General features: G+C 36.3%; 1 protein-coding gene across 1 annotated transcript; it reads right to left on the bottom strand.

The window, feature by feature from the left end:
• Positions 1-5,606: 5,606 nt before the first annotated feature.
• Positions 5,607-27,653, bottom strand: CLDN16 (claudin 16). Its single transcript, XM_049628413.1, is given in 7 exon segments — positions 5,607-5,755; positions 6,505-6,696; positions 10,099-10,263; positions 13,757-13,859; positions 27,324-27,458; positions 27,460-27,507; positions 27,510-27,653. Coding segments are annotated over 7 exon segments (921 nt in total). The 3' UTR covers positions 5,607-5,621.

Genomic DNA, 27,653 nt, shown 5'->3' on the forward strand with positions numbered 1-27,653 from the left:
AAAAGAAAGGCATAGTGTAATGTGTGTTTTAATTTAGTAAAGGAGAAACTATGGTTTGCAACCAGAGTATATCTCAATTCCTTCCCCAACTTCTCTGGGCTTAGCTTGGCTTACAATATCATAATTTAAAAAACAGCAGAGAAGTTTAATGATTTCAACAACCCTCCCCAGTTTTCCACTGACATCCAGTCCCTCCTCCAGCAAATTCAGGAAAACAATTCAAGACCGAAGTCTATTGGCTTCATGTCCCTTTATCTGTATGAAAGCTACATCACAAAATCATCCCCTTTCCTTCTTTCAAACTTTCAATTTCCTTTTCAACTCTGGTTTTTCTCTCCCCCCGCCCCCCAAGTACTATCAAGAAATGTTAAAGCTGTCAGTTTTGTGGAAGGAGTCAAGTTTTTGCAAAGGAAATGTCATAGTACTTTACATTTCGCAAAAGTCTCCTAAACCTGGATTCAAATATAGACTATAGAAATTAAAATCATAGTATATGATTTGTCATATCAACAGCAAAGTGTGGACAATTTTGGATTTGGAATTTTGGATCCATTTAAAACATATATTGCAGATAATAGCCACAAATCAGATATTGGAAAAACTGATATTAAGGAGTCATTAATTGTTAATGTTGTTGACCGATCATTAATGGTATTGTGCTTATATTATCAAAAAGGTCTTTATTATATAATGAAGTATTTATGAGTGGGATAATATGATTTCTGGGATGTGTTTTAAGTAACCATATATATAAATAAATAAACATCATTTTCTTATTTTTTTGGCTCTGGAAACATATATAGTGAATTTGAGCTGTTAAAAAATAGAAAACTGCAGGCTCCAAATGGTGTCACTTGAACTGAGTTCCCAAACTGGGGCTTAATACCCAATCTAACTGCAGTTCAGCCTCTCCAGAAATGTGACCTTAACAGGTCAGTCAGGAATTGTTTTCTCCATCAAAACCAATAAGTCTGTCACCTGGGTCCTCTTCATCCCCCAAAGAAAGATGAGGTCATCAGCATGTTAAGACACTTTGCAAATAGCATCCTCTGGAACAATCTTTTCCTTTTGCTAATAATTTTCTTGCCCCCACCCCCCATCTATAAAAACCTTGCAGTTTTGTACAGCTCCTCAGAGCACCTCTCTGCTTGCTGCTGGATTGGGGTGCTGCTTGATTCATGAAGTGTTCAAGACAACCGATTAGATCTTCACATTTACTTGGTTGAATTTTGTTATTTAACACAGCGTATGTCCATTTTTAATTTGCTAACTCTAATCCTAGCTTGTGCTTTTACTTTGTATGAGCAATGAACTTGGTATGAGCAAAGACATTTAATAAGCTATTGTATCTTTTGCTTACAGTATATTCTATTTTAAGAATAAAATAGAATTAAACCATTGTATACCAAAATCCAGTCCTTCACATATGGACTATCTCATTTTTGATTACCTGAAAAGTGTTTTTTACTTATTTTTATATTTCAACTCAGTTTCAAACTTAAATGGATTTTAAATGGAAACTTTAAATTGTATTGTAAGTGGAAAATGTGCTTTTTCAAATCCGTATACAAATAAATAGATGGCTATAAAACATAAATATTTAATGTACCACCTAAAAACATGTCAAATAGCATCGTTAGTTTAACACACTTTGAGAAGCTCATCAACATAAGCTTTGAAATTTGGGAAGCACCATAATATGGGACCAAAAACATGAAAACCTATAATTGCTATCCGCAGAAATGCTCAAACAATTAGTGATTATTTAAAAAGTTGATCAACTGTATGGAGAACACACGGAAGGTTACTGGAGGGGTTGTGGGGGGGGTGGGCTAAATGGGTAAGGGGCATTAAGGTATCTACTCCTGAAATCTTTGTTGCGCTATAATGCTAAATAACTTGGATGCAAATTAAAAAAATTTAAAAAAAAGTTGGTCAATGGTGCTCAATTTATTTAAATAAATGCAGATCAAAGCAACAATATAATATCCTTTTTTACCCATGATACTGATAGCAATATTAAAGATTGTTAACATCTTGTGTTGATGGCACTGTAGGGAAATAAGCCCTTTTATATGTTACCGGTGAAAGTGTAAATCAGTACATTTTTTGGGGGGTGCAATTTGACTATAGACATCAAAAGTGTTAATATATTCACATAGATTCAGCATTTCTACTCTTAGACATAGAGAGTAATGCTATAGTTATAATCCTGCATGAAGACAAAGGTGTTTTTAAAAAATATCCATTGCCACATAGCTTATAATTGCAAAAATGAAGGTATTTAAAGGGACAGATGAGATAAATAACAGTTTATATAAACAATGAACTATGCAGCCATTAAAAAGAATGAAGTGTTATGGAAAAATGCCAACAAATATATTTAATTATTGATTTTATTTTAAAAATGAAACTACTGAGTAGCAGCATGGTGAATACATTTTCCAAGGATCTATATATGCCATAAATTTTAAATTTTTTTGTTTTAAAGGATACAAGAAATATGTAAGAGGTACAACTCTTGGGAGAGAGACTGTAAGGGAAGTCCATGGATGCTGGTAAGAGAGATGTTAATATTCACAGTTCTGTGTTGTTAATTTTTGAAAAATCTTAAGCATATATAATTTTCTCTGTTTCAATAGATTCTCTAAGTGCTGGAATAATTAGTGTTTTTGTTTGTTTGTTTGTTTTCTTCCTTATCTTTTATTGAGATAATAAGATTATCTCAATAAAAATTTTAAGTGACAAATCACCAGCGTTTTTGAATGGAAACATAGGGTAACCAATATCGCATTGTGCATTATGTTGTTTTCAATTAATTACTGCACATCAGGGGCCAACATTATTTACTTGGGAATAATTATTTCTGAGCTCAAGAGCTGCAGAGCCTGCTCCAATAATTCTTTTACTACCTAATTCTCAGTTAATTCCTCTATTTTATTTATTTAAAAAAATTGAATGTTTATTTTTGAGAGAGAGAGAGAGAGACAAAGACAGAGCATGAGCAGGGGAGGAGCAGGGAGAGAGGGAGACACAGAATCTGAAGCAGGCTCCAGGCTCTGAGCTGTCAGCACAGAGCTGGACACAGGGCTTGAACCCACGAACCGTGACATCATGACCTAAGCTGAAGTTGGACACTTAACTGACTGAGTCACCCAGGTGCCCCTGTTCTCCAACTTTCTGTAATGCACACATACAACGTGTATAATAACAAAAGGCTAATTTCCATTAAAAGTGTGATATTAGAAAATAGGATTTAATGGAGAGATAGGTAAATAAAATTGTCCAATTTTATAAATTTTATTTTTTCTTGTTCCAAGTAACAAGATATGACTGAATTTTAGTATCAGATACTATTTGTACATTTGGGGCTTATCTTAATTTTTCTTTCTGGGCATGTTGAGTTGCTACCATGTCAATTATTACTTCTTCACTATTTACTATTTGTGTTGTTGTCACTGTATTCTTTGTTATGCTTTATTTTGGGAAGATTCATTAAATTACAGTGAATTAGTAATAAACATTCCCAAAGGAATAAAAAAAAATGAATATTTCTCCGAGGATATACGAGACATTTTTATTGAGAAAAATTTTAAAACACTCATGAATGTCAATATTCTGAATCCTCTGAAATATTTTCTCATACAAATGAAGTCTTTGAGGAAGGAAAAATTTATCTCTCTAAAATCTAATGAGTTATTTAATTAATTTTACCCTGACTTTCCCAAGAAGAATTTCAAGAGACTTGTTAGAATATGTAAAACATGACAGACAATGTATCATAAAATAAGGATGGGAATAAAAATTTTAAAAACGAAGGTTGAGAAAGAACAACACAAAATTAATTTTAAACTGCATAGAATGACACCAATATAACAGGTAAACATGATCTACAAATAATTTTTTAAGTGTCAATTACATGGTTAATAATATCCATGAAATAAAAGTGAATCCGTTATTCTTAACCCTAAAATTAGATTAGAATTTCTCCTGAGAATACTAGTAAAGAGATACCATGTGAAGTCATGAACACCACTCTCAATGTAAATATATGTTCTAGGCTTTCATCATCTTATTTTCACATTGGTTTTAGCTTTTATTAACTTAAAATACTTCTTTTGGGGGTCTTCAGAAATTTGCAGCTAAATTTCCATTTTCCAGAGAACTACTATCTAGTTCAGTGGATAGCCTGTTAAAGTACTGCAAAAGCATTAAGTTATTCATGTGACTTACAAGAAATCAGAAAACCTGAGATTAAATTATATAACTTTAAAAACAAACCCTACCATTTAAAAAAAATGGGGGCGCCTGGGTGGCTCAGTCGGTTGAGCGGCTGACTTCCGCTCAGGTCATGATCTCGCGGTCCGTGAGTTCGAGCCCCACATCGGGCTCTGTGCTGACAGCTCAGAGCCTGGAGCCTGTTTCAGATTCTGTGTCTCCCTCTCTCTCTGACCCTCCCCCGTTCATGCTCTGTCTCTCTCTGTCTCAAAAATAAATAAACGTTAAAAAAAATTAAAAAATAAAAAAAAATTAAAAAAATAAAAAAAATGTATGACCACAGTGTGAATATGAACAAGATGCTATTAGCAATCATTCACTAATTTCTTTACGTGTATTATTAAATACATAATTCCATTTTTTTTCTCAACAAATAGACATTTTGTGAGAAAAACTGATCTTTATTTCAGTGGAGAGTTGTGAGAATTTATTTCTTCCAATCAACAAATATTTGTTAAATTTTATCATTTGTCAGATATTTTCCTGGGTGCTAAGGATCCAGTTGGTGGGAGAACACCTGAATCAGTGAATTTTAACATGGTGCATTTCTGAAACATTTTTGGATGTCCAGTACATAAATGACTGAACTCTCTGGTTTAGCTGTTGCAGCTGTGGTCTAATAATTTGGCAATATATAAGCAAACTTACAGTAGCAATAAAATAATACACAGATCTCTTATGTTGTTTACGAGGAAGACAGTGACCACTGCTCTGGTATTAATCTGACATTTGCTTTTGACATTCTAAGTATGGAGGGGACACTTCTTATCTTTCAGTTCCACCAGCAGCTGGTAGATGAAGCTGTTAATTTCTTTTTTCTATTTTAACAGAGTCAGAGTAACAGTAGGGTTTGATATACTAGTTTAAATGTGGAAAATCATCTTCAAAGTTATCAAATAACTCAGTTGAGAACACAAAGAATGAACCAAAAGCCAGAGAAGGAGCTAAGAGGCTGTCAATACCTTCAAAGATTAGAATCTCTGGCCTCTTTTAAAGGTTGCTTTCTGGTCTTAAAGTATCATTTTACTTGAATATCACCATGTCACAATCTCTAATAGCAATATGAAATCACAAACATTTGTATATCCTAGCAACCTTATCTGCAAATACAGGGCAAGTGTATGTGAGCATGTGCAAGAGGAGGGTAGAAAGGAGGGAGAATATGGGAATAACAGAAAAAGAGCAGTGATAGCAGAATCAAACTTCCTGATTAAGCTGAGCAATTAACTTAGTTGAACATGAGGACTAAGTAAGTGCTCCTAGATCAACCTGCTATTGTATTAACCTAAACATATTGATTGATCATTTCAGGAACATATATACACAGACTGATGTGTGGCACTTTACACTCTCGTGTCCACGGCATACATTTTGGCGGTCTCTGTCCGAGGGGCTACGTATGACTTGGCCATGGAAATAGCTGCATTTGAGTAGGCTTTCCTCATGGAATATGGATAGTTCCTTTCAGGTCCAACATCTGTTGGAAAGAGATAAATGTAGTTGTATAGAAATAATTATGATTCAGTGAACTTTGGGGAAAAATGTCATTTTACACATTCTTTTCATAAAGAGACAAAAATATAAATACTTTAAGAAGGAATCATCTAAGAAGAACCCTAGAATAAAATCTAAGATTTTCATCTGGAAAGTTATTTTTAGATTAAAAGCTTAGGTACTTTCCTTCTTTTTCTCTCCTCCTTCTCTTCTGTCCTTCCTTCCTTCCTTCCTTCCTTCCTTCCTTCTTTCCTTCCTTTCTCTTTTCTTCCTTCCTTCCCTCCTTCCTTCTTTCCTGATGAGGAGATGGATTTTCTTGCTTTTTAACAATATTTTTAGAAACCCAATAGTAATACATTATATTTTTTAACAACAAATATTTGACTTGGCTCTCAGTCTACCTCTCTGTTTAACTCTAGATATAAATTTAGTAGATTAGATGAAGTTAGATATATAAGATTATGAACACATTGAAATCATCATTATATATTTAGATATTGGATACAGTTATAGATGTGTTTTTTTTCCACCCAATATACCACTTATGAGGTATGAGGCTTGAATATTGCAAATCAGTTTTCCTTGAACAACAGAAACTTCTCAAGTGTCATTTTTTATAAGAGGTAGGGATCAAGTAAGCAACATTATTTTGCACTGGTGAGAACTGTTTCTACCAGATTGGGAAGACTGATAATGGAGGCAAGTAAGTGTGCTATTTTATTTTGTTCTTACCTTTGAAGAGGTATAAGCAGCATGTCAGGACAGCACCAGCCAAAAAGCAACCCAGAGACCCAGCCATTCCAAGCCAGCAAGACCAACCAAATTTATATTGGATGCCAAGAAATATATTGTGCAAAACCAGAGAAGAACGTTCTACATAAACATCAACAGCATACCACACTGAACCAATGATTCCTGGGGCACCTGAAAGAAAGAAAAGTTGCTAAAATAATACAGGCTTTCCAAATGTAAGTTCATGGACTGCTACCCAAAATGAATGGCATCATTTAGACAGGGATAATAATCATTTGGAGGGGCAATAATAATTGCTTTCTATTTTGTGTTTCTTCCAAATTATGTATCAGTTTATACATAAAGAGAAATACAAAAATTTTAAAATGCAGTGTTCATCTGTTTGTGTAAACTTAAAATGATCATTGTGGTTTTCTTTAATTTTCCTCTCTCACATGTTATTTTGAATGCTGTGTAAAAGGAAATATGAAAAACAACAGAAAAAAAGAAAGAACACAAAATCGAAGACAAATAATACACAGCATACGTTCACTCTATTGATTTTTTAATTAAAAGTATATATCTTTAAGAATATTCTATTCTTCTCTGCCCCACCCCCTGGACCCACAATTAAAGCTGTGTCAGCTACATAATCAGCACCCATATGGAAACTATGTTTTTTGAAGTCAATAATTTTAGTCTGTTGGACTTAAAAACAAATAACTGGAGTAAAAATTGTCTTTATTTTAAAATAAATTCTTACCTACTACCCGCACACCATGAGAGAACAAACTAAGAAATTTTATTCCTTTTAAACAAAATTTAACCCCCCAAATTAGTCTATCTGACAATTTGACTGGCTTGGAATGATGCCAGTAGAGTCCGCTTGCTTTAAAGGTATAAATTGCACATCAGTGCTAAGGTGCAGGAAAAAAAAAGGTGAGGAGCTATAGGACAAAATGCTATGTGAAAATGGTGTTTCACATTCTTTTCTAGGGGGTCTGTGATATGTATTTAAGTCACCATTTCATTGCATTATTTTCCCAGTTGTTTAATGCAAGAAGTTTAAGGACAGATAATGAACACATAACCTTTAGATAACAGGGTATAAATTACCACCTATTTTCTACAATACTTCTAATCTATGGGTTTAAGATGGAAATTCCTTTTTTAAAACTTAGAAAGAGATTATGTAAAATTATATATACATATAACACACATAGATACATATATATATGAAATATGCATATATTTCATTTTATACCATATGAAAATAGCATGTCATATATATTTATATATATGTATGGTGTTAGTATTTCATGTATTATATATATATTTATTATATGTAATATAATATAATTATATAATATATATCTAATTTCTTCTCTTTTTAGGTTTATTTATTTTGAGAGACAGAGTGAGTGGGGGGGCAGGGATTGGAGAGAGGGAGAAAGAGAGAGAAGTCCAAGCAGGCTCCACACCACCAGCACGGAGCCCAATGTGGGGCTCAAACTTATGAACCATGAGATTATAACCTGAACCAAAATCAAGAGGCAGAGGCTTAACTGACTGAGCCACCCAGGTACCCTTGGCATAGTAATTTCAAATGATGGTTTCAAGCCTTTGGCAATATCTGGAAATTTAATTTCATCATTTCTTCATCCATTCCTATAGGGAATTTTTCATCAACTCATATTTTAAAATTTGGCTGATTTTTATTTTTTTAAATCAAAAGTGGCATATATAGTGGTATCTCAGAAAGTATTCTGGAACAAAACTGTATGCATTAAATGGTGTTTAAATTTGTTAAATAAAACACATGGTTACATACAAAAGCTCTATGTTATCACTAGGCCAACCTAGACATGAGAATAAATGTCTTAAAAAGGAAAACTTACTAAGTTCTTATGGTTTTTTAATACAACCTAAGGATCATCAGGCCTTGACTCAATGCTTGTGTGAAAAAATTCAGGGAGGCCCCAGTTTTGACTGTGTGATGGGTTAGGCTCTCTGCTATGGGCTCACTCTGTCCACACTGGATCTTTACAACAGCAATTCAGAATAGATTTTATTGCTGGGACGTGGCCTTCTTTTGCAGATCAAGTAAAGAAGACCAGTTAAGAAACTGGCCTAAGGTCAAAAATCACACATATATATCTCCAAGTATTAAAAAAATTTAAAAAAAATTTTTAATGTTTATTTTTGAGACAGAAAGACAGACATGTGTGGGGGAGGGTCAAAGAGAGAAAGAGAGCGGGAAAGACATAATCTGAAGCAGGCTCCAGGCTCTGAGCTGTCAGCACAGAGCCCGATGTGGGGCTCAAACTCGGGAACAGCAAGATCATGACCTGAGCTGAAGTTGGATGCTTAACCGACTGAGCCACCCAGGTGCCCCTAAAAAAAATTTTTCTTAAGTAAACTCTACCCCCAACGTGGAACTCGAGTTCCCAACTCTGAGATCAAGATTGCATGCTCTACTGACTGAGCCAGCCAGACACCTCTGCAAGTATTTTTATTTCCAAAATCCCTATCCATTCATTTTATACTTCCTGGTGAAGTTATCACTTATATTTGCTTTGCTAAATTTTCACTACTACCATTAAAAAAAAAGATAGTTTCCTCTCTGGGGGTGTGCCCATTGGTTTTCAATCTTCCTGCACTTTGATCTCTTGGACAGTGTATTTTCTCCCAACTTGCATTAAGGTCTTAAGAAGACATCATATTGTGACAGAGAAAGACTAAAGTGAATTTAATGACAGAATTTAATGATGCTTTTTCATCAATAAACACCATGTAAAGTGCTTCTTGACTTGTTTATAAGTCATGCTTGATTTATTATCCTTCAGAATTCCATTTATTCATCTGCCTCTTAAGTGGAGATATAATCTGCTTATTGTTACATTTACATTCAGATGGGTTGGCACATAAGAAAACCTGACATAGGACTTGGCACAACTTAGTTGCTAAAGAATTGCTAAAGAATTGCCTACTCTTACAGTGGGTACAGGTAAGGAGATGGGACCTTGGGACTTTAGGATTTAACTTCAAGAATAATAAAAAATAAATTATTTGAAAAATTTAAACCATTATATAACTTTTTAAATGGTTAAAAATAGTTTGAGGACTTCAATAAACTTTCATCTAACATCGTAACAAAAAATTAATTATCTGATTTCACAGCTGAAGAAAGAAGGGCTGATGTGCTCCTTATTCCTTCAATCTAGAAAAGCAAGTCACATATGATGTTAAAATGAACAGCTTCACGGGGCACCTGTATAGCTACCTGTATAGCTTAGTCGGTTCAGTGACTGACTCTTGATTTTGGCTCAGGTCATGATCTCAGGGTCATGAGATAGAGCCCCACATTGGTCTCTGCGCTGATACTGTGGAGCCTGCTTGGGATTCTCTCTCTGCCCCTCTCTCTGCCCCTCCCCTGTTCATGTGCACATGTGCATGTGTGCTCTTCCTCTCTCTCTGGAACAAAACTTAATAATAAATAAACTTAAAAAAAATGAACTGCTTCACAACAGCATCCTCCTTCATCTCAAGACTGTAGATGAGCACCTCTACCCCCATCCCTAGTGCAGAGAGTACCTGCTATTAGTAATATGGTTCCAGCAACAAAGCAGATGCGGACTTTGATGTATGGCTCATCAGGGAGGAATTTCACACAGTGGAGACCAAGAAGCAGGGTGATAAATCCAAATCCAGCTAAAATATCTGCAGTAATCATCAACGCTCGAGTTACCACCAGCTTCACTGGAAGATCAGGGCATGTGGTTAAATCATGGTCAAAAAAAGGAAACACGTTAATGTCGAGGTATGCCAAAAAACAGATAATTACATACATGAACAAATGCCTATTGAATTAGAATTTAAATTTGCATTAACTTGGATTTTTTTTTTCATAAAATGCAAAAATATCATGAGATTATCGGTATTATTATTTGTTTAAGCACTGATTATTACTTAGACTTGTCGGCCCCTAGCAAAATGCTTGGCCTATCGTGTACACTAAATACCTTTTTCCTTGTTTGTTTCTTGTTCTGGAATGAGACTTGTTCACAAGTATTATAGCTGAATACTCAATTGAAAGTAGAGTATCTATTCTGCAGAAGTTGCCCAATGAATATTTAAGAAATAAACGATCACTACAGTTGTTTGAAGTTCCATTGAAAAATATACTTAAAATAACTGGTTAAAATTTAGTACAGGGGAGCAGGATAAAATGATTCAAGATGTCTTTTGCCCGTTCAAGCTAATGGGAGCCATCTCTTCTAAAGCCATCTCTTTAGAAGGAGGAGGAGCTACAGAGCTTCTGTTATTTAGTCGAAGACTACTTCTAAAGGCCAGATCATATTCTTTTTCATCGCCTCCAGGGGTGACCCTTCTTGGCCAACATTCCATCTTTTAATTTTTTTTTTTTCAATGTTTTTAATTTATTTTTGGGACAGAGAGAGACAGAGCATGAACGGGGGAGGGGCAGAGAGAGAGGGAGACACAGAATCGGAAACAGGCTCCAGGCTCCGAGCCATCAGCCCAGAGCCTGACGCGGGGCTCGAACTCACGGACCGCGAGATCGTGACCTGGCTGAAGTCGGACGCTTAACCGACTGCGCCACCCAGGCGCCCCCAACATTCCATCTTAACCCTTTAATCTTGCACTGTCAACTGAGCAAATTTCAACTATGGCCAATGAGAATATGTGGTAGAAGGTCCAGGGAAGAGGGTATTAGGTAAGTAGAAGTGGAATAGTAGCAATCATCTTCTGCAGTGGAAGCATCCTCAAATGTGAAAACCTCTTGAACTGTGAGTCTCGGTTATGCTAACTTAAAAATGGGAAATTTTGTCAGAAATGGAGGGTTAATTACCTGATGTCAAAACTACTACTATTTTAGCTCGCTAATGGAAAGAAGGAATACAATTTATTCTTTTTGAGGGTATTGTAATTATGTTTTATTTTCATAGTGATGGGGGCTTCCTTGTATTTTAAATAATTCTTCTGCAGTGGTGAGATAAATTTAGGGCTGATTTAGTAACAGATTGCTTGTAAAATGTGGCCAATTTATTTAAAATAAAAAAATACCTTTATAATCCATCTAAGAGAGGAAATCAATGCATAAAATCAGCTTTTACCTAATTAATAGGTGAATATTTAAGATCTTAATATATGGCATTATTTCAAAAAATTTAGATTTATATTTCTAATTTAGGCCAAATCTAAGGCTTATTTTTCTCAAATTTCAAGAAAGAGAAAAATATGTGCCTAACTAGGCTATATATATAGAAGTGGGTCTCCTACTCAGCACCCCAAGCCAAGCAGTCCCACACTTTGGAGTGCCTTCCTTAAATATTAAGTCCCTTTTGGACCTGGGACCAACAGGGCCGGGATTGCCTTTGGATGGGACACCTTGAAATTGTGACCCTGGTTTTCCCCTCTCCAAGCCTTGATCCCACATATAGCATGATTTCTGATGCTCTGTAGAACTCCAGGACTCATGTCTATGGTGTTATCCAGCCAGCCTTATGGCCTGTCCAGTTCTAAGAGGGCAGTTCTGCAGGCAGACTGCTAATGCTAATGAACCAGGAATTTTTTTCCCAGGTATTGTCTGAGAACTGGCTGCTAGAATAATGTTAAATATTCTGACTGGAGAAAAGGGAACTCAAATTAACTATATCAACAAGAGCCCTGAAAAAAAATTTTGTCTCGGTCTGTATATCCTAGGTCCATAGGACAGTGGGAAAAGTTATCTAATTGTGATTCTATAAAAGATATCAAAGACTAAAAATAAAATTTTATAGGTAATATCCTAACTTAGAGGGCATAGTTGTTATTTTCTTAGAATACATGTAGTCTCTAAGCATATGATGGAATTTCTTAAACAAAAGTAATTACTTTTTAAGATATTATTTGAAATTAATAGGTAAGAACATATTTTAAAATGTGAGCTAGTGCAGGCAAAAGATTAAAAAAAATAAATATTTAAAAATACAATCAGCAGTTTCCTCTGTGCAGTAAGCTTATGAGTGATTTTCTGTTATTCTTGTATAAATGTACATAACAACATTTACAAGTTTGAAATGTTTTATCTTTATTTTTTTTTTCTCTGCTCCACCATAGCACCACATTTCTGGAATAGCCTAGTGTCCACATGAACTTACATTTTTATTGACCAAATCATGCTTTTTCGTGGATAGAAGTAGGTTACCACAAGGAGGGAAAAAGAGAAAGAATTAAGAAGTTTCAAAAAAAAATGAAATATAGGCTTTATGAATTAGGTTAAAAAAAAAAAAACTCAAATCCTAAATAGCAGAAGAAGATATTTTAGAGCACTGCTCCTTTTAAGTGCTTATCCCTGGACTGAAATAGCTGTCCAGGGGAAAAGTCACATTCCAAGCATTTGCTTTTCATTTATCTTCAGAAAAAAAGTTGCCAGGCTCTACCATACCCCGTCTGCTTTGAAGGAGACCAAAACCAATTAGCTTTAACAACAGCACCAGTATTTCTTGGCATGATTCAATGTTCTAAATAAATAAATATCTGCTGTGGAGAAAAACTGAGAGAATCAATGATAACATTTTTTCATCGATGAAATCTCTTTATTCATAGAAATATGGACCTTGTTAACACCTAATTAAAATTTAAAGCTAAAGGTTAGGAAAAAGAAGGAGCTGGCTTTACTATTTCTGTTAATTGTGTGTCATATGTATTGATTCTTTTCATTCCCTGATCCTATAATCTGTGTGTCTCTCTTTGCTTATCTCCATGTCTGTTTTTCTCTTTGTCTCTGCCCCCTCTGTTTCCACCTTCTCTCTTTCTCAGCAACTCTCTCAATGAATTAATGTCAACTTCCTATTTGACTTACATCACAGCTAAAAGACATCTCTGAAATGGTTTTCATCTAATGTGTCAATTCTAATCCTCCAGTAACCACAACCTGAAGAATTCATCTCAATTTAAAAAGTGTTTACTTTAAGTCTACTGTGTGTAAGACACTCTGCCAGGTATTTGGGGGGAGGGGGCAGAGATGAAGAAGTTAATATTTTTACCTTAAAAGAATGTATACAACATGGAAAAAGATAAAATATGCCCAATGTGTTTCAATTCACGTTTCTGAACTTTTTATGGAAACATTTAAAATGAGACAGAACTTTACCATAGTTCTGGAGACACACACACACACACACACACACACACTGAAAACCTGTTTGGGATCCCTCCCTGGCAAGGGGGTTGTCTAAGGCATACATACAGGGGTGTTCGGCAAGGATAGAATCATACTCGTCACAGGTGCGAATCCCATCAAAAACGTTCGTGACACACTCCCACCAGAGGCCTCGGCATTTGGTGCTCACCTAGATGTTGGGAGAAGACACTGTGTGAAACAACTCATGCAGGCACACTCTAGTTCCCCTGGATCAAAGGAAGACCTCGGCTGTTGTGCGTTTGATAGTAAAGTACATTGGTTGCAAGCGTGATCAGAATTTCATTTACAACAAACACAATGTGTTTTATAGTATTTTCCCTTAAGCACTAACAACTAAAGGCTTTCTCCACCAGGAAATGAATTCACTTCCTGATGGGGTGGGGAGGGGGGGCAGTGGTACCTAACTAGATAAAGTCTTCATTACATATAGGCAAATGTCTATGGCTGGTTCGATCGTGGAGTCATGGTTTCACATGGAGACAATTTATGTCACTTTTCCTCTGCTGACATTTTTCATCAAAAATAAATAAATAAATAAATAAATAAATAAATAAATAAAACAATAAATGCTAACTCTTGACGTCCTGAGTCTATTAAGAATGTACATTAATTTTTCACCCCGATAAACACTGAGTCCCATGAAGAAAGGCATTATTGTATATGAAGTTCACAATTTTACAATAATTGCCAAAGAATGCCATACCTCAGAACAGCAACAAATAAAATATAAAGACCCACAGCTTCTTCCTCTTTGCTCCACTGACACATTACAAATGTTCCAGCTATGATATGAATGTGAACGAACTGAGCATTAATGTCATAGAACCTGACAGCTGGAAACCACTTTTACTTAGAATCATAGTGCAGATGATTCTAAGTGTCCACCTAGAGCTAAAAGATATCAGTGCCCAGAGCCATTCCATGTTTTATCTGTAAGCTGCACGTCACAAAAGATTTCCTAAAATTGTAAACATGCCAATGGGAAATAGTTTCAAGTATTCTTGACACAGCTCATGCATATGGAACAGAGCTAATATGATTGTTTGTCCTGATTCAATTACAGATTCACATTACCTTGGGATTCTGGGAATAGTTTAGTAAAATTTAACCAAGAATTATCTTGGAAAATAAAAACTTATTTTTTTTTCCTTAAAGAAAGACTAAATAACAATGTGGGAAGAGAAATGCCAAAGCGGGGAGATTAAAATTGGTGTGAAGAAGAAAGGAAGGGACGTAAAACCCTTTGATCTGCAAAAGGAAACCGTATCAGGGAATGTTTGTGCTTTGAAGCTTTGCTTGGTGCTCTACCTTGCAGCTGTATTGTGTGTCAAATAAAACTTTACTGCTTGTTCTTCCACTACAAATGTCAATGTTGTACTTCTATTGTCCTTTTATAGGTAAAATACACATAATCAGTAATAATAAATCTATATTGAGTCCATACTGTGAAGCAGTTACTATTTAAGTATATTATTATCCCATTTATTCCTTAACTGCTCCTGTGAGACATCAATTACTATCAGCTATTTTACAAATAAGGAGAATGAGGAATATAAAAGGTAAGTGATAACCCCAAGCAAGCATAGTTCACAAATACGGCAATCTGTGTGCTTGTTCTTAAGCACCGCAGTATACTTAAAACCCATTTTAAGAAATTCCAAATCCGTTTCAGGCTAGAGTACTCCAGCACTGAAAATGAGAAGATAGCTTGGGGTGAAGGGTTATAAACCCTAACTTTAATCTTGTCCTATGGCTATTATTCTACAAACCTTCACTTTGGCTTGCTCTTCCTAAGGTTAAAACTGAAGGGATGCTTTGGGGATATTATCTGCCTTAGGAACTGCAATAACCAAAAATTTAACACAGATCTACCTTGTGAAAGTTAACATACCAATTTTTTAATGATGGATGTGAGCATCTCAAGTTAGATATGCATGCAATTAAAGCTGCCACTAAAAAAGTATAGACTTTAAATCTAAGTTGATACTTTTTAAATGTGTTGTATCTTTGGGCAAGATCTTACCTTTTTTTGAGCCTCAATCTTCTTATCTGCGTAAAGGAGATAGTGCTAGGATAGTTATAAGAATTAAAAAATTACAAACACACAATATAAATGATTTGCTCATAAGTGATCTTAGTAAAGTACTTAAACATCGTAACAACCTGAGTAGTGACAGTGTTCAACATTGCTAACTAACCACAATCAAAGTGAAGAAGGGTAGGTATGATGGGTTGAATTATGCCCCCTCCCTCACTTCTCCCACCAAAGATCTGTCCAAGTCCTAATCCCCAGAACCTATGGATGTATGGATGTTATCTTTTTTGGAAAAAGGGACTTTGCATATGGCCAACTAATCTTTGACAAAGCAGGAAAGAATATCCAATGGAAAAAAGACAGTCTCTTTAACAAATGGTGCTGGGAGAACTGGATAGCAACATGCAGAAGAATGAAACTAGACCACTTTCTTACACTATTCACAAAAACAAACTCAAAATGGATAAAGGACCTGAATGTGAGGCAGGAAACCATCAAAAAACCCTAGAGGAGAAGCAGGAAAAAACCTCTCTGACCTCAGCCGCAGCAATTTCTTACCTGACATATCCCCAAAGGCAAGGGAATTAAAAGCAAAAATGAACTATTGGGACCTCATGAAGATAAAAAGCTTCTGCACTGCAAAGGAAACAATCAACAAAACCAACGGAGTGGGAAATGCCAACTAAAAGGCAACCAAAGGAATGGGAAATGATATTTGCAAATGACATATCAGATAAGGGCTAGTATCCAAAATCTGTAAACAACTCACCAAACTCCATACCCAAAAAACAAATAATCCAATGAAGAAATGGGCAGAAAACATGAATAGACACTTCTCTAAAGAAGACATCCAGATGACCAACAGGCACATGAAAAGATGCTCAACGTCGCTCCTCATCAGGGAAATACAAATCAAAACCACACTCAAATACCACCTCATGCCAGTCAGAGTGGCTCAAATGAACAAATCAGGGGACTATAGATGCTGGCGAGGATGTGGAGAAACAGGAACCCTCTTGCACTGTTGGTGAGAATGCAAACTGGTGCAGATGCTCTGGAAAACAGTGTAGAGGTTCCTTAAAAAATTAAAAATAGATCTACCCTATGACCCAGCAATAGCACTGCTAGGAATTTACCCAAGGGATACAGGAGTACTGATGCATAGGGGCACTTATACCCCAATGTTTATAGCAGCACTCTCAACAATAGCCAAATTATGGAAAGAGCGTAAATGTCCATCAACTGATGAATGCATAAAGAAATTGTGGTTTATATACACAATGGAGTACTATGTGGCAATGAGAAAGAATGAAATATGGCCCTTTGTAGCAACATGGATGGAACTGGAGAGGGTGATGCTAAGTGAAATAAGCCATACAGAGAAAGACAGATACCATATGTTGTCACTCCTATGTGGATCCTGAGAAACTTGATAGAAGGCCATGGGGGAGGGGAAGGAAAAAAAAAAAAAAGAGGCTAGAGAGGGAGGGAGCCAAAACATAACAGATTCTTAAAAACTGAGAACAAACTGAGGGTTGATGGGGGTTGGGAGGGAGGGGAGGGTGGGTGATGGGTATTGAGGAGGGCACCTATTGGGATGAGCACTGGGTGTTTTATGGAAACCAATTTGACAATAAATTTCATATTTTAAAAAAAAGGAAAAAGGGACTTTGCATATGTAGTGAAGTTACGGATCTTGAGGTAATGAGATCATCTTGGATTACCAGGGTGGGCCCCAAATTTAATGACAAGTGCTTTAATGAGAGACACATAGAGAAGAAGGTACTATGACCAGAGAGGCAGAGATTGAAGTGATGTGGCTGTAAATCAAGGAATGGAGTAGTGACCAGAAGCCAGAAGAGGAGAGGAACAGATTCTCCCCTAGAGCCTTCAGAGGGGGCACAACCTTGTCAACACCTTGATTTCAAACTTGTAACCTCCAGAACTGCAAGAGAATAAATTTCTCTTGTGTTAAGCCACCAAATTGTGGTAATTTGTTATGGCAGCCCTAGGAGACAAATACAGTAGAGATGATTGGTACAGAACTGTTATACTGAAATAGAAAACAGGACTTCTCATAGCTTATTCCTGTTCAGTCCCTCAATTAACAAGAACATACTGGATCCAGTTTATACCAACTAGAGCTAGGTTATACGGATTTGAAGTCACTGTTCCATAATTAGACAGTGACTGTCCATAATTCCTGCTGTCTAACATAGCCCCATTAAAACAAACAAACAAACATTCCTACTGTGGTATTTCTTTTTATATATGAGGTTATTTAGAAAGGAACCTGAGATATATATGTAGGAAACTCATTTTACACTAAAAAAGACTCTCTTGGCAAAATAATCCAGCAGTGGTGTCATTTTCAAGGCTATTGATCATTTACCTGCAATGACCATATTTAGAAAAGCAATGAGCTCATTAGAGGAAACAGGAATCTAATTTCATTAGGTATTAATGCTCAGGGGCACACTATTAGATTGCTTGGTATTCACACTCGGTTAAGGTACGTGAGAATAGTGGCTGTAATTAACTAAACTTCTGTGTTAATATAGCACTTACTGGAGACACCCTTAAAGGTGCCTTTGTGCACAAAGACAAGGTTAAAATTTTTTATGGTATTTATCATATTTAGGGAAGCCCTCCTTGGTTCTAATATATAATCTTCACTTACTTATTCCTGTGTTATACAGAGGCTTATTAAGAACTCTCTCAAAGGCAAGTAAATCTAAATTCTTAAAAGTTTTAAGACAAGGTTCTGTTTAAAAAGGAGACTGATGCTTCAAATATTATGATTAACCTTTCTTAAAGGGCAAAAATGCAAAATGTTAACTAATAATTCTTATCTTGCAAGGTCATTCAAAATAGAAGATTGCAATTTTAAGCTTACTATTTTAACATGCAATTTATACATTAATAAATACAGATAATGATACTAGAGGGATTTCTATATTATTTCAATGAATATCTGTCCTGACGTGAGGAGATTATCTCCTAAATGGGGAGAACTCAGTTTATCCAAGATGTAACAATAAAAGCACAAGTCATAAACATGAGGCTGGCATAAATCTCTTAATATTATTTCATTACAATAGTAAAACAGAGATCTTATAGAACAGTCCATATTTCTGCTTTCCTTTGGCAACTTAGTCATGCTGGCCACCTGGACTCCTCAGTCCCATATAACAATGATTAGCGCCAAGGGACTGGCTGCTTCCTTTAGATGGGGCTTGTACTCACAGTTTTCCTCCTCCTCCCTCCTCCCCCAATCTGCCTCTCTCAAGGATGTTGGTTACCTGGTTCCTAACAGCATTTAACTTTCTCACTCCTTGTGTATAATAATGAGAATGACTCCCTTTGCCTTCAATTTGTCAAATTTCTACCTATCCTTCAAATGGCACTTCAAAGATACTCCTTCTTCCAAGAAGTTCTCCCAGTTTCTCCAGCTAGGGTTAATTTATTCCTAGATCATACCATAATCTGTCCATATTTTCTATAGTATTTACAATATTGCATTACTATTCTTCTGTGCATTTGCAGACATCTGTCTCCCAAGTCTGTCTGTTGTCCTCTTTCAAACTATATTCATTGAAGATCTGCCATGTGCCAGTCAACAGACTAACAAAATGCTGGGGATAAAGCAAAGCCCAAGAAAGGTATGGCACCTCGCTTCAAGGAGCTTACAGACCCTCCTGCTTGGAACATAATGGATGCTCAAAAGATGTTTATTAAGAAAAAAAAATTGGTCACTTTTTCTTTCTTTTTTTTTTGAATCTTTATTTCCTTTGAGAGAGAGACAGAGACAGAGACAGAGTGCGAGCAGGGGAGGGGCAGAGAGAATCCGAAGCAGGTTCCAGGCTCTGAGCTGTCAGCACACAGCCTGACGCGGGCTCCAAATCACGAAAGCAAGCTCATGACCTGAGCCAAAGTCAGAAGCCCAACCGACTGAGCCACCCAGGCGCCCTGGTCACTTTTTAAAATTCACATTAACTATCTGTCTTTAGATAATGGTTACTGATACACTCTATGCACAACTGGTGCTTAATATATGCTTCTGACTTGACTGAATGGATAAAACAGCTGAATCTGGGAGTCAAAGAATTATGATTTAGACTATAGAGTTAACACTGATTTATTTTCAGGCTGGACCCTATCTACTCGACCAGCTCTGGGAAGTAAGTGTTTACCACAGGACACGGGATGAGCAGGATACCACTCAGAAAATTCTTTAGGACACCATACTGACCACGTCTCTTCCCTGTTGAATTTATAGTATCCTAAATTAGTTCCTTAATCCTGGGATTTCCTATTCCCATCTCTTTAGCAACTTCCCATTAAGGCTTCTCTACCCTTGTCTTTGCCATTTTTTTTTCCTTGTCACTCTGGAAATATTTACAGACAGCAACATATAATTTTGCCTGCCTTGTCTTGTTTCCTGTAGTACTGGATGTGTTTGTCTTGCCTCCATGTATTTTATATATCTTTTGGGAATTAGAGAAACTTAAAAATACTTTAATTAATCGGCATTTATTTTTCTTCCAGCTGTGTGGGGAAAAATATATTTATATACTCAATAGTTTCAATAAATATGTATTGTTGGCTGGCCACTATAAAATAAGATTTTTCTTTGTCAATGCTCATTAAGTTATAAGTGCATATGCACTGAGATGTGTGTGTAAATATAATACATAGAGAGAGAAGTATGCAAAACCCAAAAGAAAAGTAGAATAAGCCATGAAGATGTACTATTTTAAAAACCACCTTGCACACACCTATTATAGGAATTTATGCTTTTCACACCACTTTACCATTCTTGTGTTAATGTTCTTTAATACGGAAGATACAACTTAGCTGTTACCAGTATTTACTTAAATATACTCATTAAGATGCAAAACCTTAATAATTCCATAGTAAATAACATACTTTACTACTAATACTTGAGACAATTTCAATTTTAACATGAAATGCATTTGAGTTTTTTTATACCAGGATTCTGAACTTTTCATTTTAATATTTTATATTATTGGGACACTTGGGTAGCTTAGTCACTTGAGTGTATGACTCCCGATTTTGGCTTAGGTCATGATTCCAGGGTCCTGGGATCAAGTTCTATGTAGGGATAAATGCTGAGCATGGATCCTGCTTAAGATTCTCTCTCCCTTTCTATCTCTCCCTCTGCCCCTCTTCCCCACTCATGCTCTCTCTCTCTCAAATATATATATATATATATATATATATATATATATATATAAAACTATCCCAAGGTCTAAAAGAACTCAAAACAGTCATTTATAAAGGTAAAGAAGCAAGATTAAAGTAAGCATAATAGATGTTACCTTTCCTTTCCTCTCCATTTATGTGCCACGAGTTATTTGCTGAAATACATTTGGTTTAGTTCTGCCTGTTTATTTGTGGGAGGCTGGCTAAAAGTAAAAATGGCAAGAACGAGATAATACTTACTTAGTAGGTAAAATGGTCTTCATGGTTATATTACCTAATTTACATATTTGAACTAAACATTTCTATTTTTTTAAGTTTATTTATTTATTTTGAGAGAGAGACAGAGTGCACGAGTGAGAGAGGGGCAGAGAGAGAGGGAGAGAGAATCCTAAGTAGGCTCTGCTCTGTCAGCTCAGAGCCTGATGTGGGGCTCAGATTCACGAATCATGAGATCATGAACCCAGCTGAAAACAAGAGCCAGACACTTACCCGACTGAAGCATCCAGGCACCCCTAAATATATCAGTTTTAACATTTATTGTTTAATTTATTTAAATCACACGTTTAATCATCTTAGAATGCTTATGAAAGCATGGCATCCTAACTTTGCAATGACTACTGCATCGGTTGTGACAGGTCAGTGTTTGCTGAGTGAATGGTAATAAAATATTAGTTTACTTTTTCCTCTCTTCTTTTCTTCATTTCTGTCTTTATTTAAAGCACCAGGCAGAAAAAGCTATATTCTCTGGACCAGAATACACTCTTCACCAACCTTATTGTACATCCCAGGGAATTAGATTTTTATTCCTGCCTTTTTAAAAAAAGGGACGAAATCCATATCTTCAACAATTTTAAATTGTACTAAGATTAAAAAGCCTTGCCTAGAAAATGGTGGTGGTCTCCCCACAGAGATACTTTTCATTTATGGCTCAATGTGTGATTTCCAAAGATCACATCGCATTATATTCATTCTTTTCATAAACATGCCAAGTATCTTAATAGATGCACCCTGTCAGTTCATGTGAATCATGAGTTTCCATGATGTGGAAATTGGTGTGAAGAGGAGGAGATCATGAGATGAACAAGAGAATATTTGTAGCCGCCAATGTCTGCTGAATGAGTTTGCAATGAGTCGGGAAAGTAAAACCAGTATATATATATATATATATATATATATATATATAAAATCAGAGTACATGCAGGTATGATAATTTTAATATTTATTTTATATCCAAAACAACTGCGGCATCATTAATGTAATTAGAAATCCCAGGGAAGAACCTGATCATGGGGATAAAATAAATCCAAATGTGAGAAACCTTCATTTGAAGTAATAAAATTTTAATCATAATAGTGCTTGGTGTATAGCAAATTCTCAGTAAATAATTAACGCAAGATTAACTGAAAACGGATTAATCTTGTGAAAACATTCTTTCCCTCTGATAATTGAAAGAACTTTGCCAAGAAACTACTTTTTTTTTATTTAAGTGTGGTATATGAAGAATTTCATATCTTCTAATATAGTTAACAAACTAATAACAATAATTCAGTTTATTTTTCTTTTTAAAATGCATTTAATAGGTAACTTATGCTACTTTGTCTCTATTGTTTGCTCTTATTCCCTGGTTAGATAAAAAGGAAACAGTCATAAGTATAAAAATGGGCAAACCACAGCTCAGAGAAGTGAACAAAATTTCTCCAAGAGAATCAATAGCTAACACAGAGATAGAACTTAAATCTCATATCTCTCCCTTCAGTGAACATTATACAAAATGTCATCTTCTCCTCCAGAACAAAAACAAAACAATAAACTGCAAATAGACAATAATATATCTCTCGTTTATTGACTGATTTGTATTTGCCCAGGACTGTGGTAAATGCTTTAGGACAAGCTCACAAGCTTAATCCTCACAAGGCACTTATTACATTATTATCCTCCCTTTACAGAAGAAAAAATGTGCTTTACAGCAATTTAAACGTCTGCTATTTAAAAGCATACAGGTATTGCCTGGGAGTGTGGGATTTAATCTAGGGTCCTCTCACATCAAGTCCAACCTGTGAACTTTCCCACTAGAAAGCATTTCACTCCTGGCCCCCTTGAGGTGCTGTATAAAAATCTCAGTGAGGAAAAAATAGTGGGATGGTCCAGGGACATTGCTGCTTAATGACTTCTGTACAGAGACTCATTTTCCTCCATTTGAGCTCTTGGTGAGTGACTCCACCATTCCTCCAATTGCTTAAAAACAGTAAAGTGGATTTCAACCTTGGCTTGTCCCTTGAATCAGCTCCTTTCTCCACATGCACTTATTAATCCTATCCATTCAAGTTCTTTAGAGCTTCCCATATCTTCACGTCTCTCTATGCTTGCTGCCTCACTAGTTCAAGCCATCAATGTTTCCCTCCTGTTCTACGGCAAAGACCTCCCAATTAGTCTCCTACATTTCCTTCTATTCATTCTAACCTTTCCCCATAAGTAGCCACAACAATTGATATTTGTAAAACACATGTGCATATTTGTTTACAGTGAAACACCTTTCACTACAGTGTAAGATCTATATTTTACTTGAACACAAAGCCTTTGATGACCAAGCTCCTATAGTCTCCTACCTACATTGGAAATTCTTACCATGCTGACATAGTCCAAAGACACATATATTACTCTCATACCTGGATCACTGCCCATACTATTTCCTGTGCTTGCAATACTCTCTACTTCTTCCTTACTCACCTGTCCTTAGTTCCTATGCTAGGTGTTTCTTCTGGGGTGACTTTACTCATTCTCTAAGATTGGGTGAGCCAGTCACTCAGAGTTATTTGTTATCATGGTGCTTGTCACACCGTATGGCAACTTTCAGTTTACTTGCCCATAACTCCCAGTAATGTTGGGACAACCCAAGGTAGATCCAGGTCACATATTCCTTCCAAACCTGTTCGCACGGCAACCCCAGGGGACAGAGGTATCAGACAGTATTTGTGGAATGAAAGAAGATAGAAAGAAAATAATAAAGGGAGAGAGAGAGAGGGAAGGAAACAGAGATGAGGGGGAAATTATGGGAAGGAAAAAGAATAAGTAAGGAGAGGAAGAGCATAAGGGGTAGAAGAGGGAAGAAAGGAGACAGGGAAAAAAGGAGAATGGAAGTATCGAGAAAAAGAGGGTGGAGGGAAGGACAAGAAGAAATAAGTAATGAGGAATGGAGTAATATGGAAGGAAGAACATAGGAAGTAACAGAGAAACAAAGAAGGTTTGCATTAGATTCCAGATGGAAGTTTCTGGGGAGACTGTAGACACCATGGGTCCTTCAGTGAGTGGCCATGACTTTGGGATCACAGACAGTCATAGTCAAGGAGTCCTTGTGTTAAACAACATGAAGACTGAGGAAGGATCTTAAAACTATGGAGTTTACTTCATCTTCTAATTGAAGAAACTGAGCTAATTGAAGACAGAGCTGGGGCTTGCTCAATGGAAGACAGGTAAGATGCGAACACAGGCTGGAATAATCTCGAAGCCCTAGATCTTTCCACCGCATCAGTCCTCCCAGAGACACAGGAATCAGTAATGAAGGAGCAGGGCCCCTGGTCCCTGGTTTGGAGCTGTGCACTGTGCCATCCGTGTGCCATTTCTTTTCTCCTAACATTTTTACTTAATGCAAAGAACTTTCTTCAACGGAGGCATGAGTAAGGCAAAATAATGTTTTATACTATTTTGAGTATGCTGTAGTAAGACAAAAGAGTATTTGAGCTCTTTCTGCCTTGTGCTCCCGGTTATTCATCTTAATCCTCTAACAAGCCTTGAGTTTTTACTCATTCTGTACTTTTGCCGTGTATCCTCTCGTCTAGAAGGCCCCTGCTGCCATTTCTACCTTTTGAAGTCCTTTTGGAGGCTTTGCTCAAATGCCTTTTCCTCCCTGAGGCCAGCTTCAATGTCCTCAACAGGAAATAATCATTCTATCTTCTTTGCTTCAATGGTATATTGTTCATTTCTTTCTCAAATATGAACTGGCCTATGCCTTTCATTATAGTTCCATGTGTATCTTTTTTCTCTACTAAATGTCCACTCCTAGAAGGCATGACCCATTCCCGCTTTATCTTTGCCTCCCCTAGGAAGATTAGCCCAGTACTTTTTATATGTCATACATTCCATGTTTGTTACGTTGAATTGAACTGTTGAATCCATTTTCCAGTTTCCATCTCCATCGCTCTAGAAGATTAACAAAGCCAACAAAGCTAAAAATTCATAATACTCCTTTTTGCTTAAATACTGCACAGGTGGGTTTTTTAAAAGCGCTTTTACTGTGTTGACTTTTGTCCAATAGTTGTTTAAAGTGAGCTGCTCATGTGGACCAAAAATGATACATACATAAGGAAGGAAGCAAGGAGCAAGAGTAACAGACTTGAGTCAGTGGGTATCAGAACACTGAAATCTGTGGATAATTGTATGTCTTCATATATTGGCCAACTGAAGGAGGAATTATTACAAGAGGTCCCTGTCGCATTGAAAATACTGACAAATAGAGATTGTTGGAGAGCAGAAGCCTCATTTGTTACAGTATTTCTTTTAATGTGGAAGCGTCTTGGAGAATGTTTGCATAGTATGTTTCAAATATGGGAAATAAGAAAGAAGCTAAGAAATACTAACTCTTGTCCAAGGTTAGCAAGGATTTACTCGAGGTGAATAACCTGGACTGCTCATACCATTCATTTTAACTAGAAGTGTTCTTGCACAGAGCAGATGGCAAATTGGTTGGATGTACTGAGATACAAGCAAGAAAATGCTTTAAATGCCGGGACTCTCAATCTCCCTCAGCAAGGTCTGACCCTTCCTAAACTTCCATTCTTGCCAAGTGAAGTTAGTATTTCTGTCGGCTTAAGCAGAAAGATTTTCAAATTGTTTCAGAAAATATTTTAACAGTGCTTTTAGATGAGATTTTGCATATTTTTCAAAAATAATTTTGTGTGTGCTAGAGTCCAATATATTTCTAAATTAATCTCCTACTACTGGCAGTCTGGATTCTGGGGAGCTAATGGCAGCAGACATTTTTATCTGCACTTTTCTCTTAGCACTGCTCAAAAGGCATTCTTTTTTTCATTCACCACTTACATGCGAGGCCAGATAAAATACATCACTGGACTCACATATAGCACACATCCTTTGCAGTATTTCAATTCTATCACAATTTTCAGGCACATAATTTTCTAGCTCTAAAGAAGTATTTATAACTCTGTTGGTTTTGAAATGCCATGTAGAAGTCAGAGGAAAATTAAAAGCTAAATATAAATAAATAAATAAATAAATAAATAAATAAAGCAAGCCAAAATAATACACAGCAGAATAGAAAGGTCATTACTTTCTGTTTCTAACTGTAACATGAGAGTCTAATAAATAAAATTAGGAGAAAAAAAATATATAAACTAGCTCTTGGGTATCTTTCCTAAACTTCATAGAGGTGATATTATAGCATTTGTTAGAACAAATTGTTCCCCTCAGGATATAAGTAAGAGAGTAGAATGGGTTGCTGCATAGTCATTGAGTTCCTGATATATTGTTTCTTTTCTTACTACTTTTTCTGAAACCTCACTAATGAATAGTAGCTGATTTTGAAGATTTGATTTTTAATCAGTTCTACCTTCCTCACATTCCTATAGCCGCAGGAAATTACTGTAAATTTCAAAATGGTTTCTTTCTGAGCTTCTCCAGTAAGAAAAATAAAATCTGCAAATGTGAACCACTCACTCATTTGTGTTAACAGTTGGCTTCCAAGAGCAACTTATTTTTGAGAGTTTCTTAAATCCATATCTGTCCCCCATACTTTGGGACCCACTGGAAAGATTTGTTCTTCCTCTCGCTCCTACTTGGAAGCACCTTAAAATAACAATTCCTCTTATGTAGGAAATGGGTAGGTTTTTATACACCTTGAGCTTGATTACTCAGTTTCTTAGATTATCACTCTAAGAGAGGCCAGTCATAATGCTGTCATCCAAATTAGAAAATGATTATGAGAAAGGCTGTCACTGGAATGTTATTATAATTTAGTATAAGCAGCAGTGGAAGAGGTGAGTTTCTAGAAGACTCAGTGGCAGGGATTATGTAGTTACACTTATGGGAATTTATCCTTAAGAAAAAAGAGGGATTATCCAGTTACCTCATCTATATAATGGGATAATAACAATGCCTACCTCATAGATCAGCTGTGAGGATTAAATGAGCTAACATAAGACTCAGTAAGTAGTAAGTAAGGAGTAAGTCCATCCATGTTGGCTATTATTTCTATCCCCAGTAAGCATCCTGAGACAGCGGGGCTGAGAGAAAATTTGGACAGGCTTGGGTCAGGAAAAGAAGGTGCTGACTTCTTACCTCCAGGGAATCGTCAGCATTCACCATCCAACAGTCTGTCCAGGTGGCCACAACCAAGAACCCAGTAGAGAAAAAGGCAAAGAAGCAGGCGGCGTACTGAAGAAGATCCCTCATTTTAGCAAGCAGCCTGTCTGGAAGGGACACATGGGCAGCTGCGAGCCCTGGGCCCACTCAGGTGGCTGGAACGTTGTCAGTCTTCTGAGCTTCTGGTACCTGGGGATGTGAAAATACCGGTCTTTTACTTTTCCTCACACCCCACCGCAGACGTCTTAAGTTGTGGTAAGAGTAACGCGAACAGGCTGTAACCCACAGAGGGGTCCTGGAGGTCAT

This window comes from Panthera uncia, chromosome C2 (assembly GCF_023721935.1).
Source record: "Panthera uncia isolate 11264 chromosome C2, Puncia_PCG_1.0, whole genome shotgun sequence".
In the NCBI taxonomy this organism is placed as follows: Eukaryota; Metazoa; Chordata; class Mammalia; order Carnivora; family Felidae; genus Panthera; species Panthera uncia.